Source organism: Hevea brasiliensis, chromosome 14 (genome assembly GCF_030052815.1).
Source record: "Hevea brasiliensis isolate MT/VB/25A 57/8 chromosome 14, ASM3005281v1, whole genome shotgun sequence".
Lineage (NCBI taxonomy): Eukaryota > Viridiplantae > Streptophyta > Magnoliopsida > Malpighiales > Euphorbiaceae > Hevea > Hevea brasiliensis.
The window spans coordinates 91,240,547-91,256,794 of record NC_079506.1 but is presented as its reverse complement, the minus strand read 5'-3'; the positions used below and the strand labels follow the sequence as shown (position 1 = coordinate 91,256,794).

The 16,248-nt window shown below is 34.8% G+C and overlaps 3 protein-coding genes across 4 annotated transcripts; 1 reads left to right on the top strand and 2 right to left on the bottom strand.

Moving 5' to 3' along the window:
• Positions 1 to 296: 296 nt before the first annotated feature.
• On the bottom strand, positions 297 to 4,350 carry LOC110633900 (uncharacterized). The gene is made up of 7 exons (XM_021782724.2): positions 3,980 to 4,350; positions 3,764 to 3,866; positions 2,255 to 3,382; positions 2,013 to 2,075; positions 1,702 to 1,922; positions 1,291 to 1,409; positions 297 to 778 (listed from the first exon to the last, which is right to left on the bottom strand). The coding sequence occupies exons 1-7, from the start codon at positions 4,022 to 4,024 to the stop codon at positions 667 to 669; spliced, it is 1,791 nt and encodes a 596-aa protein (XP_021638416.2). The 5' UTR covers positions 4,025 to 4,350; the 3' UTR covers positions 297 to 666.
• A 6,799-nt stretch (positions 4,351 to 11,149) lies between these two features.
• LOC110633910 (uncharacterized) lies at positions 11,150 to 12,222 on the bottom strand. The gene has a single exon (XM_021782735.2). The coding sequence runs from the start codon at positions 12,012 to 12,014 to the stop codon at positions 11,328 to 11,330; it is 687 nt and encodes a 228-aa protein (XP_021638427.2). The 5' UTR covers positions 12,015 to 12,222; the 3' UTR covers positions 11,150 to 11,327.
• Positions 12,223 to 14,053: 1,831 nt separating this feature from the next.
• On the top strand, positions 14,054 to 15,426 carry LOC110633904 (chalcone isomerase-like protein 2). 2 transcript variants are annotated; one of them, XM_021782729.2, is made up of 5 exons: positions 14,054 to 14,201; positions 14,302 to 14,385; positions 14,479 to 14,634; positions 14,773 to 14,999; positions 15,120 to 15,426. In XM_021782729.2, coding segments are annotated over exons 1-5 (630 nt in total). In that variant the 5' UTR covers positions 14,054 to 14,200; the 3' UTR covers positions 15,282 to 15,426. The 2 variants fall into 2 exon arrangements, with proteins under 2 accessions (XP_021638421.2, XP_021638422.2); XM_021782730.2 differs by having other exon boundaries at positions 14,184 to 14,201; positions 14,279 to 14,385.
• Positions 15,427 to 16,248: the final 822 nt, after the last annotated feature.

Sequence of the window (16,248 nt, the reverse complement as noted above, 5' to 3'; positions counted from 1 at the left end):
TGTATTAATATATAATTGAAACCAAAAAACATTAATAAATCTCTTATTGAGCTTAATCTATCTCATTTTAGCCTGTATTTGAGATTCTAAATTTATAGTTATAATACTAAGTTATGCCAAGTAAGATAAATTCAAGGTCTAAAAAATTTAAATTTGACCCGGTCGAGTCGAGTTACAAGCTTTGAAGACTCGGTTTAATTGCACAGTTAATTGTACCAGCTGTAGATTCCTCTTATCAATCATAGGAAGAGAATGCATAGTGCATTTTTTCTTAGACAATGAGAGAGACGGAAAAATTGAAAGTAAAAAATGAGATAAGATTGTCATCAATGACAAAATTAAAAATTTCAAATCATTCTACATTCAGATACAATCCAAGGGGGAAAAAAAAAAAGGAAACATCATGGAACCTGAAAAACAGATTCTAGCACTTCTTTGATTATGCAACTAGAGTTCTAACAATCAGATTCTAGCACTACCCTGACACTGCTGAGATAAATTTAAACTAAAGAAAAGGTTAAAAGAGTTCCATTTCCTGATGTTACAGACTTGCTATTGCTAAGCTGCATAGCCTTGTAAAAGTAAACACTTAATCAGTTTAGTATTGGGGAAGTCACCACAATAAGATAGGTTGAAGGGAGAAAAAAGAAATTATTGTTAACGAGATCAGAAGCATGATACATTCTCCTTTGACATCAGAAAACTACAGGTTGAATAGATGGAAGCTGCAGCAGCTCTAACAGCTAATTCCCTCTCAAAGCTGTCAGCATTCCCAATTCTGCACCGCACAAAAAAATAATAAATTGTTGAAAAATCACAGCATTATCCACCACACAGGGAGCTCGAGTGAGAAAAAGAAAAAACAAGCAAAACATTATTTTACCACATTATCCTCAAAACCTTCGTTTATGGACACATATTCTTGACAATGAAGCCAAGAAGCCAATATTTGACATGTTTACGTCAATGTAGCAAACCTCTTAAGGCCAGACAGCACAAAAGTTAATGATTATTTCCTATTATATAGGGGTCATTACTGTTCCCTATTTTATTGATTATGCTAAGATCAATACCTTACTGGTCATAGCTCCTTTTCCCCATGAAATAAGGCAGTGGATTACATAGAATGACTGAACTTATATCAATAGCATCCAACATAATGCAGAAGATTTGAAATGTGAAGTGCATATGCAAATTTAAAATGCTGGGGCAGACCTAACCACAAGTGATATAGCTTTATAATGGAAATGGCAACCACTAGAGCAATGTTTTAGCTTATAAAAGCTCTACCTAGTGTAATTTTCTGATGTTTCCTGCTGTTGGAAACCAAAAATTGCATTCCATTGGAAATTTTCCAGCCCCTGATCACAGTGCAGCTGCATTTCTTTTACTTGGCTCAACCAACTTTCCTGCAATTTAAACCACAAGAAATTAAACGTTTAGAGATTGAAAAAGACCTCATAGATGGTATTAGATTGAGAAAAGGTGCATCTTATTTTAAGCTTTGCAGAGGAACATAAACAGTTAGGTGAAGAATAAGCTAAATCAAACAAACTGTAAATGGATGAAAGAGCCGATTAAGTCAAATTGTATTTCCTGATCCTCTTCAAAGACAACAAGGCAACTCCCTTTCAGGAAACACCTGTAGTTCATTTTCTTGGATCCATGATATGAAACGGAATAATTTCCTCTAATTCTTACAAGTTGCTTCTCTTCTTCAGAAAGTGCTTTATCCATCTGATCAAACAATGTTCTCCATCTTGCTTGATGCATGGCAGATACTGCACTACTGGACATTCCATCGGATGAAGTTTTCATAATAAAAGGGTCATTCTCTTGATTAGATGGGAATTCTTTTGATATTAAAAAAGGTAACTCTGTCGTAATTACAGCTCGAACTCTTTTCTTACTGCGTCGCAATGCTGCAAGGATAGAACATAGTTTATTTCCAGGATATTACCATGTATTCTTCACTACAACCTTCAGCTTTTATTCAAATAATAGACCACTACCTGAGAGGCGCCCTTTAATGTCTTGATGAAGAAGTTCTAGCCATTGAGAAGCAACGCTAGCAGCTGAAAGTCAAGAAAGAGCACTAATTTCATGAAAAGAGTGATGCTTAATTACTTCCAAAATAAAGAATTCATATGCTATATTGCTATTCCTATATTTTTTGCAACTTGTACCTAACCTACCCCATTATCTTCATGCATAAAAGTGCATAAATCAAATTAGAGATTCTCTAAGTACAAACCTCTTACAGAAAGAGAAGAAATGCTACTGACATTTGTTGATTCCTCATTAGAAAAAGTGCTAGATTCCTCAGATACCTTGGTTGATGTTGATAACTTCAGTGCTAATGAATCATCCTCAATGAGAACAGTGGAATGTGAGACAGAATTTCTACCACATATCCTATCTACCATGCTGGCATCACCCTCTCTGGATAATATATGGTATCCTCCTATTTGTTTGTTCCCAGATAAAATAGCTGAAGCCCCATTTCCTTGAGAAAAACTGAGTAGATGTATTCCTGAATCACTTACATTGCTGGTTTCTTTAGTTTCAGTTTTTAGCCGGCTCTCTTCTTTGGATTCAACACGACCATTTTGAAGTTTTTCAGACCTCACTAGGGCCTCTATTATGGAATGGACCTGTTTTTTGTTCCTTACATGGTTTATAATCCCAGGGTTCAATCCATTTAACAGTCCACTTGGAGCAGCAATTTTTGTGAACCTATCCACTTGTTCTTTCTTTGCAAGCTCCATCTTTTTCTTGAGAAGATCATTCTTGCTTTTTCTCCCACGTTGCTTTGGCATTGGTATCCCTCCATGTGAAGGTGAGATTAAACCACTTTGAATTGAAATGCCTCCACGAGAATATGAGAGAAAATCATTTTGCTTCATCTCCTTCCAAACTCTCAATGGATCTTTCCCCTCCACTGGACCAGTAGTACTCCCACACTCAGAAGCTTCCCTTCTTGATTTCAATTGGTCATGATTTTTGGTCGAATGAAATGATTCCTGGTTTATAAAGCTAGTAACATCTTCTGCATTGAGATCCAAGCCAATCCCTCCAGAGGTTACACATTTACTGTCATATTCTCTATCATGCTGCTTAAGCAAGGAGACTTTCTTAAAAGTCTCAGCATGTTCTGCACTTCCATTGCTAGCTGAATTATTAGTAACACAAGCCTCACTATTGAGATCCAGTATTCTAGGGGCAGGATTGACCTCAATTGTTAACGAAGTCCTCCCACGTCTTTCTACTTGAGTAGCATCCAGATCCAAGGTTACAGGCAAATTGGTAACGTGCGAAATTTCTTCACTAAACTGAAATTGGTCACTAGCTTCTCTACTTTTCAAATGATGAGTGCTGGTTTCTGTGGCATTTTAAAGCAATTAATAGATAACAGAGTTCAAGCTTCAAAAATAATGTCTACATGAGAATTCCTATGCATGGAAAACAAGTTGCATCTCCTGTAAATGCAAGTCAATGAGTAGAGGTCTAAAAGAGACAAGATTGAGAATGCACATTGAGAAAGCGAACAAAAATTGACGGAATTGGCGGGCAAAAGCAATTTATATAACACAAGCTCAAACAAAGCTACTCTTTTTGGAAATGAGAAAGAATTAACAACATAATCTAATATTATTTTGCACTTCAACTAAAATCAATTCTAGCATTTTTCAGCACTCAAAAATCATTAACAAAGCACCTAATAGAGTCAACAAAATTGACAACTTTAAAAGAAAATAATTACCTTCAGATCCCAACACAGAATCAAGATTTCGCATTTTAATCCGCTTACGAGCACTTTCTTGTTTCTCTCCCGATTCACCACTACTTCGCTTCTCTCCAATCTCCTAAAAACAACCCAGTAATAAAGAGGGGAAAAAAAGATCATACAAAATAAGATTGAAACAGAAACATAAAACACGAATTCTGTCAAAAGCTGCCAAGAAATATAGAAACCAACCGTAAAATCAGATCCCAACAACCGTAAATCACCCTGATTCTCCATTCAATTGGAAACCCAGTTCAAGTTCAACACTTTTCTAGTACAAAATTAAAAAAGACTCAAAAAAAACTTCAAATTCAAGAGGGGTTTGCAGTAACCCATGAATGAAAACGAACGAAAAACCACAGAAAGAAAAATAAAGGTAGAATCTTTGTGGAGAAGGGAGTGAATGAAGGTAGAATGGAAAGGATAGTTAGGGTTTATAAAAGAGAAGAGGAGATCTGTGATTGAAATGCTTATTATTTGAATTGGAGAGGGAGAGAGCGCGCTTGGCATATAGGAATAATAGAAAAGGGTTGAATTTTGAAGGAAAGAGCGTGGGTGAATGAGTATACTGTTGTGCTGTGTTTTATTTCGAATTCAAAAATGAGGCTGGAGGGATTTTGGTTTGGGCCCATGTTTCCCACGCTTTTTATGTTCTCACTCTATAGGCCTAAAATTATTTAGAGCCCATATTTTGCAAATAATCCATCTTTATTTTACTTAAAATTCAGAAAAAAAATTTTAGGACACAATCGTTGTAGGCAACGATTTTATTATAATTATTAATTATAATTATTATAATTAATAATTATAATAAAATTATTGTATATATAATAATTGCACTTAAAAAATTTAGCCTTTGTAGAGGTTGGTTAAGTTCAAAATTCAATCAAAATCACAGATTAATTTTAACAACCGCCCTTGAACTAATGTAGTCGTAACGTTACAATCCTTTAATTTAAAAATGTAACATAAAACTTTCTCAACTTTTAAATTTTACACAGTAAAATCCCTCCTATCTCCAATCACCAATTTTTCGGTTAGACGTTAACCTGGACAGTTTCAGTATAATACTTAGTCATTATTTCTCTTTCCTCTCTCAAGCCCTGTATAAATTGAATCATTTTACTCTCTATAGAGACAATAATTTTTTATATATAGAGAGAATAATTTTACACTTTGTATGAGAAAAGAAAAGAAAAATGATGACTAAGCGCTACGCTGGATCTGTTCACGTCAGTATCTAACTCAAAAATCAATAATTAGAAATTAGAGGGATTTTACTGTGCAAAATTTGAAAATAAGGAGGTTTTATATTATATTTTAAAATTGAAATACTATAATGTTATAACCATATAAGTTCAGGGATAGTTGTTAAAATTTATCCTCAAAATCGAATTGGATTTTAAAGGAATATATATTTCAAATTAATTTGTGCTTGAATACCTCATGGAATAGTAAAATCAAGCTTCTCCAAGCTATTAGTAATAGGGCTAATTATTTTATATATAGAAACATTAAAAAATAGTGCTCCCTTGTATATAATAAAAAGATTTTTACTTGATTATAGGGATGTGAGATTCATGTTTTTAGAAAGAGGGTGCATGCGCACCTTGTCAAGGAATAGCAAGTTTGAGTGGTAAAATGTAATTTTTAGAGATTAAAGGGAATATTTTGTATTTATTTCCATATATATAATTTTAGGGGCGTGATAGCTCAAACATAGTGATATATATGTAATCTTAAGAGTGTGATGGCTCAAGCATAGTGATGACTCCTCTTGCCATACTCCATTGTGTCCCTAATGCTCTTTAGGGGGGAGTGATTAGTTAACTACCGTAGAGTAACAAGTATAATTAAGCACTGGCATGGTGAGCCTTTGTCCCGCTACTCCTTATAGGTTTCCCTCCTACCTATAAGTGATGTGAGGACAGACAATCCAATTGTATTGATTATGATATATGAATGAAAGAAGTATCTTATTCTTAATATATTTATATCTCGTTATTTATTATGCTTAAAATATTTGCTCATATATGCTGCTTCTTATGTATTTCCCAATTGGCCTACCAAGCCATGCTAATATACTTATCTTGTTGGACAGATTATCATGAGATTCTCTTGGCTAACTTATCTTGAAAGAGTTCAAGTCAAGTGCCACATGGTCCCAAAGGTGTTCTTACACTAGGCCCGTGACAGTTGGTATCAAAGCAGCCACTGATCCGTGGATGGTGGAAAGCATGAAAGAATCTACTATGCATGCATTAACAATCTAGAGAAAAGGGGTCGAAGTAATTTTACTTGAGGTAATGAATGTCCCACCGATTGTCATGCTAAGCGCTCTAAAAAGAAGTAAGTAGGGTGATTGAGTTCCACATTGGTTGAGAAAGAGGAGGTCTTGTGTCATATATGTGGGGGTGCTACATACATCTTTAGTTGCATCTTTTGGAGAGAGGATAATGACCCCAAGTGGGGTGCTGCACACTCCATTAGTTGCTTCTTTTAGAGAAAGGGTAATGACCCCATGACACTTGTGAGGGGCTGACAAGAGAGCTTGAGTCAGTCCACCTCACCCTTGAGCACTGAGATAAGTATATTGAGGCATTGGAAGAGAAAATTGAGTATCTTTTGGTCGTGGTAGCCTAGTTATATATGGTGAAGGTGAGCTAATAGAGCTTGAAGTCACCCAAAATCCCATTCTTGCAAGAAATATCTTTTGGTCATGGTGGCTAAGCTTTCTGATGGTAAAGGTGAGCCAATAGAGCTTGAGGCCTCTCAAGATCCCATGCTTATAAGAAATATCTTTGGTAGCCAAGCTTTCTGAGAGTGAGGCTACGCCAATAGAGCTTGAGGCCACCCCAGATCCCATTTCTTTTGTAGGAAAGACCAGTTAAGGGACTTTGAGAATAAAATGCTAGAGTTTGAGGCAATTGCTTATCATATAGAAGGTATTATGGAAGACTTAAAATTTGTTACTACTTCTCATAATTTTCTTGTAGGGACTATAGTTGATATTAATGATGATGTCGAGGAGACTATGAACACAATTCAAGATAAACTTGCTGGTGAGAGCTACTAGAAACTCGAATATGAGGGCCTATGAAGTAGGTAAGACTAAAATTTTGAAGCCAAAGGCTTTTGGTGGTACTCACAATGCAAGAGAGGTAAAATAAATTCTTCTTTGATATGAAATTGTATTTCCATACTACTCAAAATGGTTCTACTAAAGACAGGTTAAAAGATAGTGCCAATGTATTTAGCTATATGATACCAAAATGTGGTATTGTGCTACAATGGAAGAGATAATAGTATAATTGGAAATATCATTTTTTACCTCAAGCAAGTGGCCTGCAACACACAATGTAAGTTGAATGAATTGCAACAAACAGGTTTAGTTCAGGAGTATGCAAAAGAATAAGTTGTTGAGATGAAAAAGTGAAGGAGCTCAATAAGAACTTGGCCATGCCAGAATGTGTAGACAATTGCCTTATCAAATGGGGCAAGGCTTTGAGTGGGGGATTAGACTGGATTAATCCAACTTCTAGAAGAACAAGGGGAGACAAGCTAACCAACTTGGTAAGAGAATAGTATTATGTAAGATCATGGGATAATCGGTGCTTAAATGTCTCAGGGGCCATCTAAGAAGAAGATAAAATTCCCAAAAAAAAAGAATGGAGGAAGGAAGATAGTGCTCTATTAATGGCAGATGCCATATGCTTTTTTGGTGCCTTGAACAAGCAAAAGCTAAAACCAACTACAAAAAGGGGATGGATACATGTTGATATGTGTATTAATGAAAAAGCAACAAGAGCTCTAGTGGAAATGGGAGCCATTGATAACTTTGTGGCAGAAATGATGGCAATAAGATTCAAGTTAGACATACAGGAGGATACAAGAAAGATAAAAAGTTCTTAACTCCAAAAGCAAGGAATGTTATAGGAGCGAGTCATCAAGGATTTTACCAAAAGGGCTTTAGAAATATTGTATTCTCTCGACAGGGGACCAACCTTATGTAGTGCTTACAAGTTTTATTCCCATTTGTGAAAAGAACCTGATATTGATTCTCCAATTTGAGAAAGGTGTTAAGCAAGCTTAAGAAAATTGATGTGCGTGTGTGAAAACCCAAGACCACGTGTGTGACACAGTATAGTATCTTTGAAATTCTTATTATACCTTTTGAGCTAACAAATGCTTTGGATATCTTTTATACTCTAATGAACCAAGTGTTTCACGGTTATCCCGACAAGTTTGTGGTGGTCTACCTTAAAGATATCATGGTGTATAGTTACACTTGAAGGAACATCTCTGCTTTGTTTTGAGAAGTTATAGGGGAATAAGCTCTTGTGGAAGAGCGAGAAGGTATTTCTACTCAACCCAAAATCAAGTTCTTTGGCCATGTGTTTGAACAAGATAGAATTCCTAAAGCCTTCATAAAGGAGTAAGAAGCAAGATACATAGATTGCAAGAGCCCAATTCAAGAAAGCATTCAAACACACAAAGAAGTGAACATATCAACACTAAGGGCCATTAGCATTTGCAATTGTAGGTCTAGTAGAGTTAAAGTTTTTACCAGATAACTAAGTTATTTACAATTGAGACAAGAGACTGGTTCGCAAGTACGGAGTGCCAATACCATATGTTACTAAAGTAGGCCAAGTTGCTTACGAAGTGGAGGCACCAGAATGAGTGAAGACTTACCTTATTTTCCATGTAACCAAATGGAAGACATATTGGTTGGATGAGATAAACACCAGCCATAGCCAATCTTTCATACCAACTTTTTAATCGCGCACCAACAGTCAACAAAGGAATTAAGGAGATACTAGCAGAGCGAGTTGTTAAAAATAACCAAGCACCCATCGTTCAGAGAGTAACTTGTCAAGTGGAAAAGTTTGAGCAAAGTAGAGCATAATTGGGAGAAGGAAGTAGATCTCGAAACACATGAGCGGAGTAGATATACATTGTACTCTTTTTTCCTTCACTAAGTTTTTTTTTTTCCACTGGGTTTTTCCTGGTAAAAGTTTTTAATGAGGCAGTATTCTATCATGTATTCTACAACAACCACATGCACAACACATGGGATAGTTGGCACAAGCTCAGTCAACGAGGACGCCAACCGTTTGAATGAAGGAGAATGTCAAGGGGTAGCAAGTTTGAGTAGTAAAATGTAGTTTTTAGGGATTAAAGGGGATATTTTGCATTTATTTCCATTTATGTATTTCTAAGGGTGTGATGGCTCAAGCGTGATGTTATGTAATCTTAGGAGTATGATAGCTCAAGCATAGTGATGTCTCCTTCTACCATACTACATTGTGTCCCTAATGCTCTTTAGGAGAAAGTGACTAGTTGACCAAGCGACAAATATAATTAGGCACTGGCGTGGTGAATCTTTGTCTCGCTACTCCTTGTAGGTTTTCCCCCCTGCCTTCAAGTGATGTAAGGATGGCCAATTTAATTACATTAATCATGATATATGAATAAAAAAGTAGCTCGTTTTTAATATATTTGCGCTTTATTATTTATTATGCTTAAGATGCTTACTTATATATGTTACTTGTAATGTTTTGCCAATTAGCTTGCCAAGTCATGCTAATATATTCATATTATTGAACAAATTATTGCGAAATTCTCTTAATTGACTTGTTTTAAAACAGTTCAAGTCAAGTATCATATGGTCCAAGATTGTTTTTACACTAGACCCGTGACACATTAGGAACAAATAATTAAATCCATTATTGAAGAAGGCAAAAGAGAACGTCCACAAACTTTTTCACGAAATAGATTTGAATTAAACTAATTTGAGATTAACGATTAGTTTTAGTTTGTGATAACAAGTGAGAAAGCTCACTCACAAGTGAGAAAGCTCACTCACAAGTGATTCAAAGCATGCACAATTTTATAACTACAATATTCTTTCTTGTTGACCCCATGAGCTCAAAGGAGCATAGATTTTGATGATAACGAAACTCAACTAGAATCAAACTAACCTTGTGTTAAGTATTGTGCTTCTCAAAGAACAAAGAAAATGACTCACGAAATTCATGATGGATTCGTGCTTTTGAAGAAAGGATAACATTTTAAGATAACACAGGACGAATCAAAGGAGATAAAGGAATAAAATGTTACCTTCCAAAGCTGCATTGAATATCAAATTTGAAGGTACATATAGTATATAAGTTAGTTTTAATTTTAAGGATTACTTGTGAAAAGAATTGAGGAGTAGAAGCCAATAATACTTATTTTTAATCCCTCAATTATTTTATTTTAAATTCATTAATGGCCTAAAAGCATTTGATTATGATTTGGTATAAAGTTTTCAAAGTTATGCAGAAAAGTTTTCTTGATATGCTAACTGGTTTGCTACTTGTTTTGGTTTGCTAACTGGTTTGCTATTTTTTCTGGTATGCTAACTGTCTCAACTCTGCACAACATTGTAGAAAAAGACAAAATACGGCTATTTTCTTGAAATTTGAAATTATAATGTTCAAATGAGTTTTCAAACAGTCAAAAACGTTTCAAAGCTATAAATACACATATCCTTAGCCATTTTGCACTTAATGAAAGTCTTTCTACTGCTCCTAACCTTTTAAGATCATTAAAGCTTTCATTCAAAGTGCTCAAAATTATTTTTATTGCTCATCATCGACTTACCTACTCATCTCTTCTTTATAGATTCTGTTGTATTGAGTGAGATTGAGTTTTAAATACTTTCTTATCATTTATGAGAGGTCATTCAAGCACCTATTGAAGCTTGATTGTGAATAGTATTTGGGATAACACTTGGTAGAAGTGTGAAGCTACTTGTAAAAGCTTTGGTGAGAATATTTATAAAGGGCTTTTTGTCTCTTGCCTTTAAAAGAGAAAATTAGTGGAGTGAATACTCAAAATGAGATCTTTGAGAGAGTGGATGTAGGCTAGTTGAACCGAACCACTATAAAAATTCAGTGTTCAATTTTCTCAACCCTTACTCTTTACATTTATGCATTTTAACTTTCTGATTGAAGTGTTTTTGCTGATATAAAAATTGATACTGTTTATTATTAACCTTGCTGCAAAACTCTGTTTGCTGTGTTGTGAACTTATTCAGATTACTGAAATTTCTACTGAATACCAATATATTCTGTTAGATCAGTATACTGATTGCTTATGACCAAACTTTGAATTAACTTATCAATAGAGCTGTATTGTTCATATTTCACATTAGAAAATTAGGTTGAATCAAGCTATAATTTTTTAAAGGTTTTGAATAAGAACCGAAAAATTATTTTTAATGTCTAATTCACCCTCCCTCTTGGATATATTTTGGGACATCATTTCTTCTTTTAACACAAGAAGAAATTACATGCAAAAAAAATGGTAATAATGAGAAAAGAAACTCTCAATAATAAGATTTAATGAGATAATGTCTTATTACAATTAATTGAGAATTATTAAAGTCGCCACTAAAATTCGTCATTTACATCGTAAACCAAATATCTTAATAGCCCAATTGGTTTATGCCACTAATTAATCATCTAAATCATCACCATCTCCTTCTTCTTCTTCATTGCCCTTGTAGCAACCAGCAGTTCTTGAGCTGAGAACTGGCACTCTCTCTAAAATTCTTCACCCTCATCAAGCAGAAATGGGTGCACCACAAGCCCAACGCTGACGCAACCCTGCTCGTCTTCAACAAATAACAAGCTGGTCCATTATCCACCCCTTTTCCTTGCACCACTATCCCCCATGCTCTCGTCGTCGACTTCCTTTCTTCTTCCTCTTCTTTCCCTAGTTGCTCCACAAATATCACTCCTTCTGGCATTGGCGCTTCTCTTTTTCCCCACTTTTCCATCACTGCAAGCCACGTTTTCTCCTCCACCGCCTTCTCCGTCTTCAACGTCGTCGTTTCTCCTTCGTCGTAAACCTGAACCAACAACGGTGCTTCCCTCAAGTTCTTCACGATCTCCACCACCGAATCTTTCATCCACTGATCCAGTTTCTCATATAAAACCGCAGCCTTATCACCACCGTCGTTGATCTTATTCTTACGCTTTACCACTGCCATCCCCGTCTCTGTCCCTGCCTTCATTGCCACCGAACAAATCCTCCATTGTTTCATTCTAGAACAAGCATCGAGCGCGACGGAGCTAGCACCAACAAGACAATTCTGATTGGTAGGAGGAGTTTTTTCTGGCAAGAAAGAATTATTGAAATGCCGGTTTCCTCGACAACAAATGGCCGTCGATGCCATCTAGTTACGATGGCCGCAGGAACGGAAAGAGAATCGGAAATCGGAAAACGGAAAACACAGAAAACAACGTAGAAGAGAGTGTGGAGATTGAATAGGGAAACAGAGGATTTTTAATTATGGACGATCAAGATTGGCATATTAGTACTTAATTATTCGCATATGTATATATACAAAACACAGGGAATTGGTTTCCTTCTGGGATTTGGATTTCCACATGGGCCTTCTTTTAAGGACCGTGTTCTTCCTAGTGGTTGAGGTAGGTCCCACCGCTTTCCATCTCAGAAACTAATCCTCTACGCCCAAGACTAGCTACATCCGCTACATTGATAGATTCATCGTTCTATTAATTTTTTTTTTTTGAAAATTATTATTATTATTATGAATCAAATGATTAATTTTTAGGGATATTTAGTCTTTAATTATATAAAAATTAATGATTTAGTTTTTATATTTTAAAAAATATACTATTTAATTTCTCAATTTATTTTAATTTTTGTAATTTTTAATTAATTATTTGATTTTTTTATTTATCTTGTTCATTTAACGGTCTTAAAAGGTTTGATTGTAGTTGGTGCACACACATGTGTCGCATGAAATAATAGCCAAAGGGAAGCGAGGTCCTTAGGAACGAGATATTGATCGGGTGGTTGGCAGTGATAGAATGAGATGTGGTGTTTAATCAGAGCCGTTGATGGTGAAGAAAGAGAGGAGTCCAACGTGGAGAACTGGCGTGTAGTGGGTGAAAGGGAGAGAGCACGTGGAGACACGCAGAGATCGCATGAAGAGAGAAAGCGAGCACACGCTAAGGTTCTGGAAGAATTGCATCCAATAAATGGTTGACACGAGAATTCCTAGTCAGCAAGTTGCTTATTTGGCAACGATTAATTTTTGTTGTTTTTCAATTATAAAATTATTGTCTACTTTCTTGATAATGGCTGATTTTCTTTTTCGTCATTAGCCAAAACTAAATCCCAAAAATTCTTCTATCATGTCTAAAAAAGTACATTATCAATAGATTTTTTTTTTAAATTATACTTTTATAAATAAAATTTTTAAAAAATAATTTTCATAATAAAATAATAAAAAATAATTTCAAAAAAAATAATTTTCATCTTTCAAATTAATTGCTTAGTTAACATTCTGAATTTAAATTATTTTTCTAAATAAAAATATTATTTTAAATATTATTAAAAAATTAATATAAAAAAATATTTTATTAATTTTAATTAGTGATTTTTTCAACGCAATTCTAGCAAATCTGCTGCAGCTTCAATTCCTGTAACAGAAACATAAACTAGTTCTGACTTATGAGGCTTGATTAATTAGTATCTTGAGTACGTAGTTGTTCCCGGACTAGTGAATCCATTTCAAGACAAATCTCTTATTCTTTCAGGTTTTAAGAACCACCACCACCACTGCACACCTCTGATAAGCTTCTGCAATACCCTGAACGCTCAAACAAAGCGGTTGCCAGTCAAGAGTCAAGACCACCATCTTTGAACCCAAGAGGGAGGTCTGGAATATGGGTCCACGCTTGTGGACGCTTGGGGCCATGGGCCTGTGATTTTGGACTTGGGTTTTCTTTGATATATTGTTGGGTTGCGCTTGTTTATTCTCTCTTTTAATTATGCATTTATGATTTTTTTTAATACATTAAAAAAAGAAATAGAAAGGTTTGGTAAATGAAGAGGTTGGTAGATAGCTACTCGGCTAATCATTTGAGTCGCCATACTGTTTGACTGAATGCTTCACCAAACCATGCCCATCTATTCCTCATTGTTGTTGTGAAAGAAGCATTCAAATACTAGAATTATATTAAAAAAATATCTTAATGGGTTATCACATAAAAAATTTAAAATAATTTTTTATCAAAATCTTGTGATATAAAATAGATGAAATTTCATTTCTTATAATTTTAATCAACTGAATTTTATAATTTTAATATCATTAAATTAAAATTCATTAATAATAAGGAGTTAATAAAATGGAAAATGAGATGAATCACAAGCTTCCCAACTTCCACTGCCAACCACCTTAGGTATTACATTGTGAGATTGTTAGCTGAAATAGATTATCCCAATAAAGATGCTTAAGTATATAAACTGTCCTCCTCACTTGTATCTCTGAAAACAATCTTCACTACTCCTCCTCTTCCCCAAAACATAATCTACACAACGACATTAACCAGTAAGACCTCTCTCTCTCTCTCTCTCTCTCCCTCTTTAAGCTTTTTCTTTTACCACATGTACTGAGACAGATACTAGTGTTGTTGGTGTGATTTATGCAGTGAGTTCTGAAGTGGTTATGGTGGATGAAGTCCCTTTTCCTTCACAGATCACTACCTCCAAGCATTTGTCTCTGCTTGGTCATGGTAAACAACTTCATAGTTCTTACCTCCTCATGAATTCCTTTTCTAACTTTTTTTTTTAATGTCACTAATGTATTTCTTGTGGGGTTGGGACAGGAATCACAGACATAGAAATACACTTTCTCCAGATTAAGTTCACAGCAATTGGTGTTTACATTGACCCTGAAATTGTTGGGCATTTGCAAAAATGGAGGGGAAAACCTGGAAATCATCTAGCAGAAGATGATGACTTCTTTGACGCTCTTATTGATGGTAATTAATAGATTTTACTCTGCAACATATATACTGGAAATCTCCACTTCATTGCCATCCCTAATATATATCATGGACCATAGACAATTTTGCATGACCCATTGAACTATATATATATTTTTCCAATTATAAGTGCAGCTCCTGTGGACAAGTTGATAAGGGTTGTGGTGATCAAGGAAATTAAAGGATCCCAATATGGGGTGCAGCTAGAAAGTGCTGTGAGAGACAGATTGGCAGCAGATGATAAATATGAAGAGGAGGAGGAAGAAGCCTTGGAGAAAATTGTTGAATTTTTCCAGTCCAAATACCTCAAGAAACACTCTGTTATAACATATCAATTTTCAGTTTCTCCACCTGCTGCTGAGGTAAAACTATGTCCCAATTCACAGCTTCAGCTTGTATTGATTTGTTAACAGGGACCAATGATGTGCTTTGTTAGGAAGGCAGGTAGTAATACCTTTCCATGAATTTGCTAATGTGAACAGATTGTATTTAGCACAGAAGGGAAAGAGGAAGCAAAGATGAAGGTGGAGAATAAAAATGTTGTGGAGATGATCAAGAGATGGTACTTGGGTGGAACTAGGGGGGTGTCTGCCACAACCATTTCCTCCCTGGCCAGTAACCTTTCCACCCATTTGTCTAAATGAAAATGAGCTTTCTGGGTTGATTTTGTTTGTGTGCTTGGGAATTGGGATCAATCAAAGTTTGTACCTTTTTACTTCACATGTGCGGTGAGCCTCCTTCTCGTGCTTATGCATCTCCCTCAATAAAATTCCGTCCATTTCAAGCCTCTTTTTAAAGTTTCAGCTTTTTTATTTTTTCGAATTGGGCCATCAATATAGTATATCCAATCCATCCACAAACTCTGCTGGTGTCTGTACATTGGCCCAATTTTATTTGTGTGGCATGCAAAATGGGAAATATATATATATATCTTTAAAAAGTGGAAAGAGGTAGAAAAGTGGAGGTCCAATGGTGAATGATGCTAAAAATCAAGTCTTAATCATAGTAGAGAAGTCCACATCACTTATCAGACAAATGTATAGAGTAAAGGCAGTGCAATGAATGAATTTTCCTAATCATGGACCTACTGGACCCATCAAAGATTTGAATAACTAAATAAATAAAAGGAAGAGAAGAAAAAAAATATATAAAAACATGATTCCCTGTGTTTCCATATGCTTCTACTCCAGAATGTCCCATCAAATCAAATAGGGAAAAATTAGATATTAACTAAGATGCCTTATCTTGAGATTTAATTTTTTAATTATAATAAATTTTATATGAAAAGGATATTATTGAATATCCACACTACTTTCTTTTTAAAATATCTCAGTCAAATTTTTTAGATAATATGTTTATATAATTTCAATTCTCCTTTGATTAAAAAAGATATCTTAATTAAATTTTTAACAATTAAAAGAAAGTCTTACATATATAATCTCAGTTTTCTTTTTGTTATGGAAAGTCAATCATTATATTATTTCTGTGTATATTCTGTATTCTGTATTCCTATTTAGGATTTCTTATTTAGGATTTCTTCCTAATTAGTATAACACAATTATAGGAATCAATTGTATATAAATACCCATGTATAGATTAATTGAAATATAT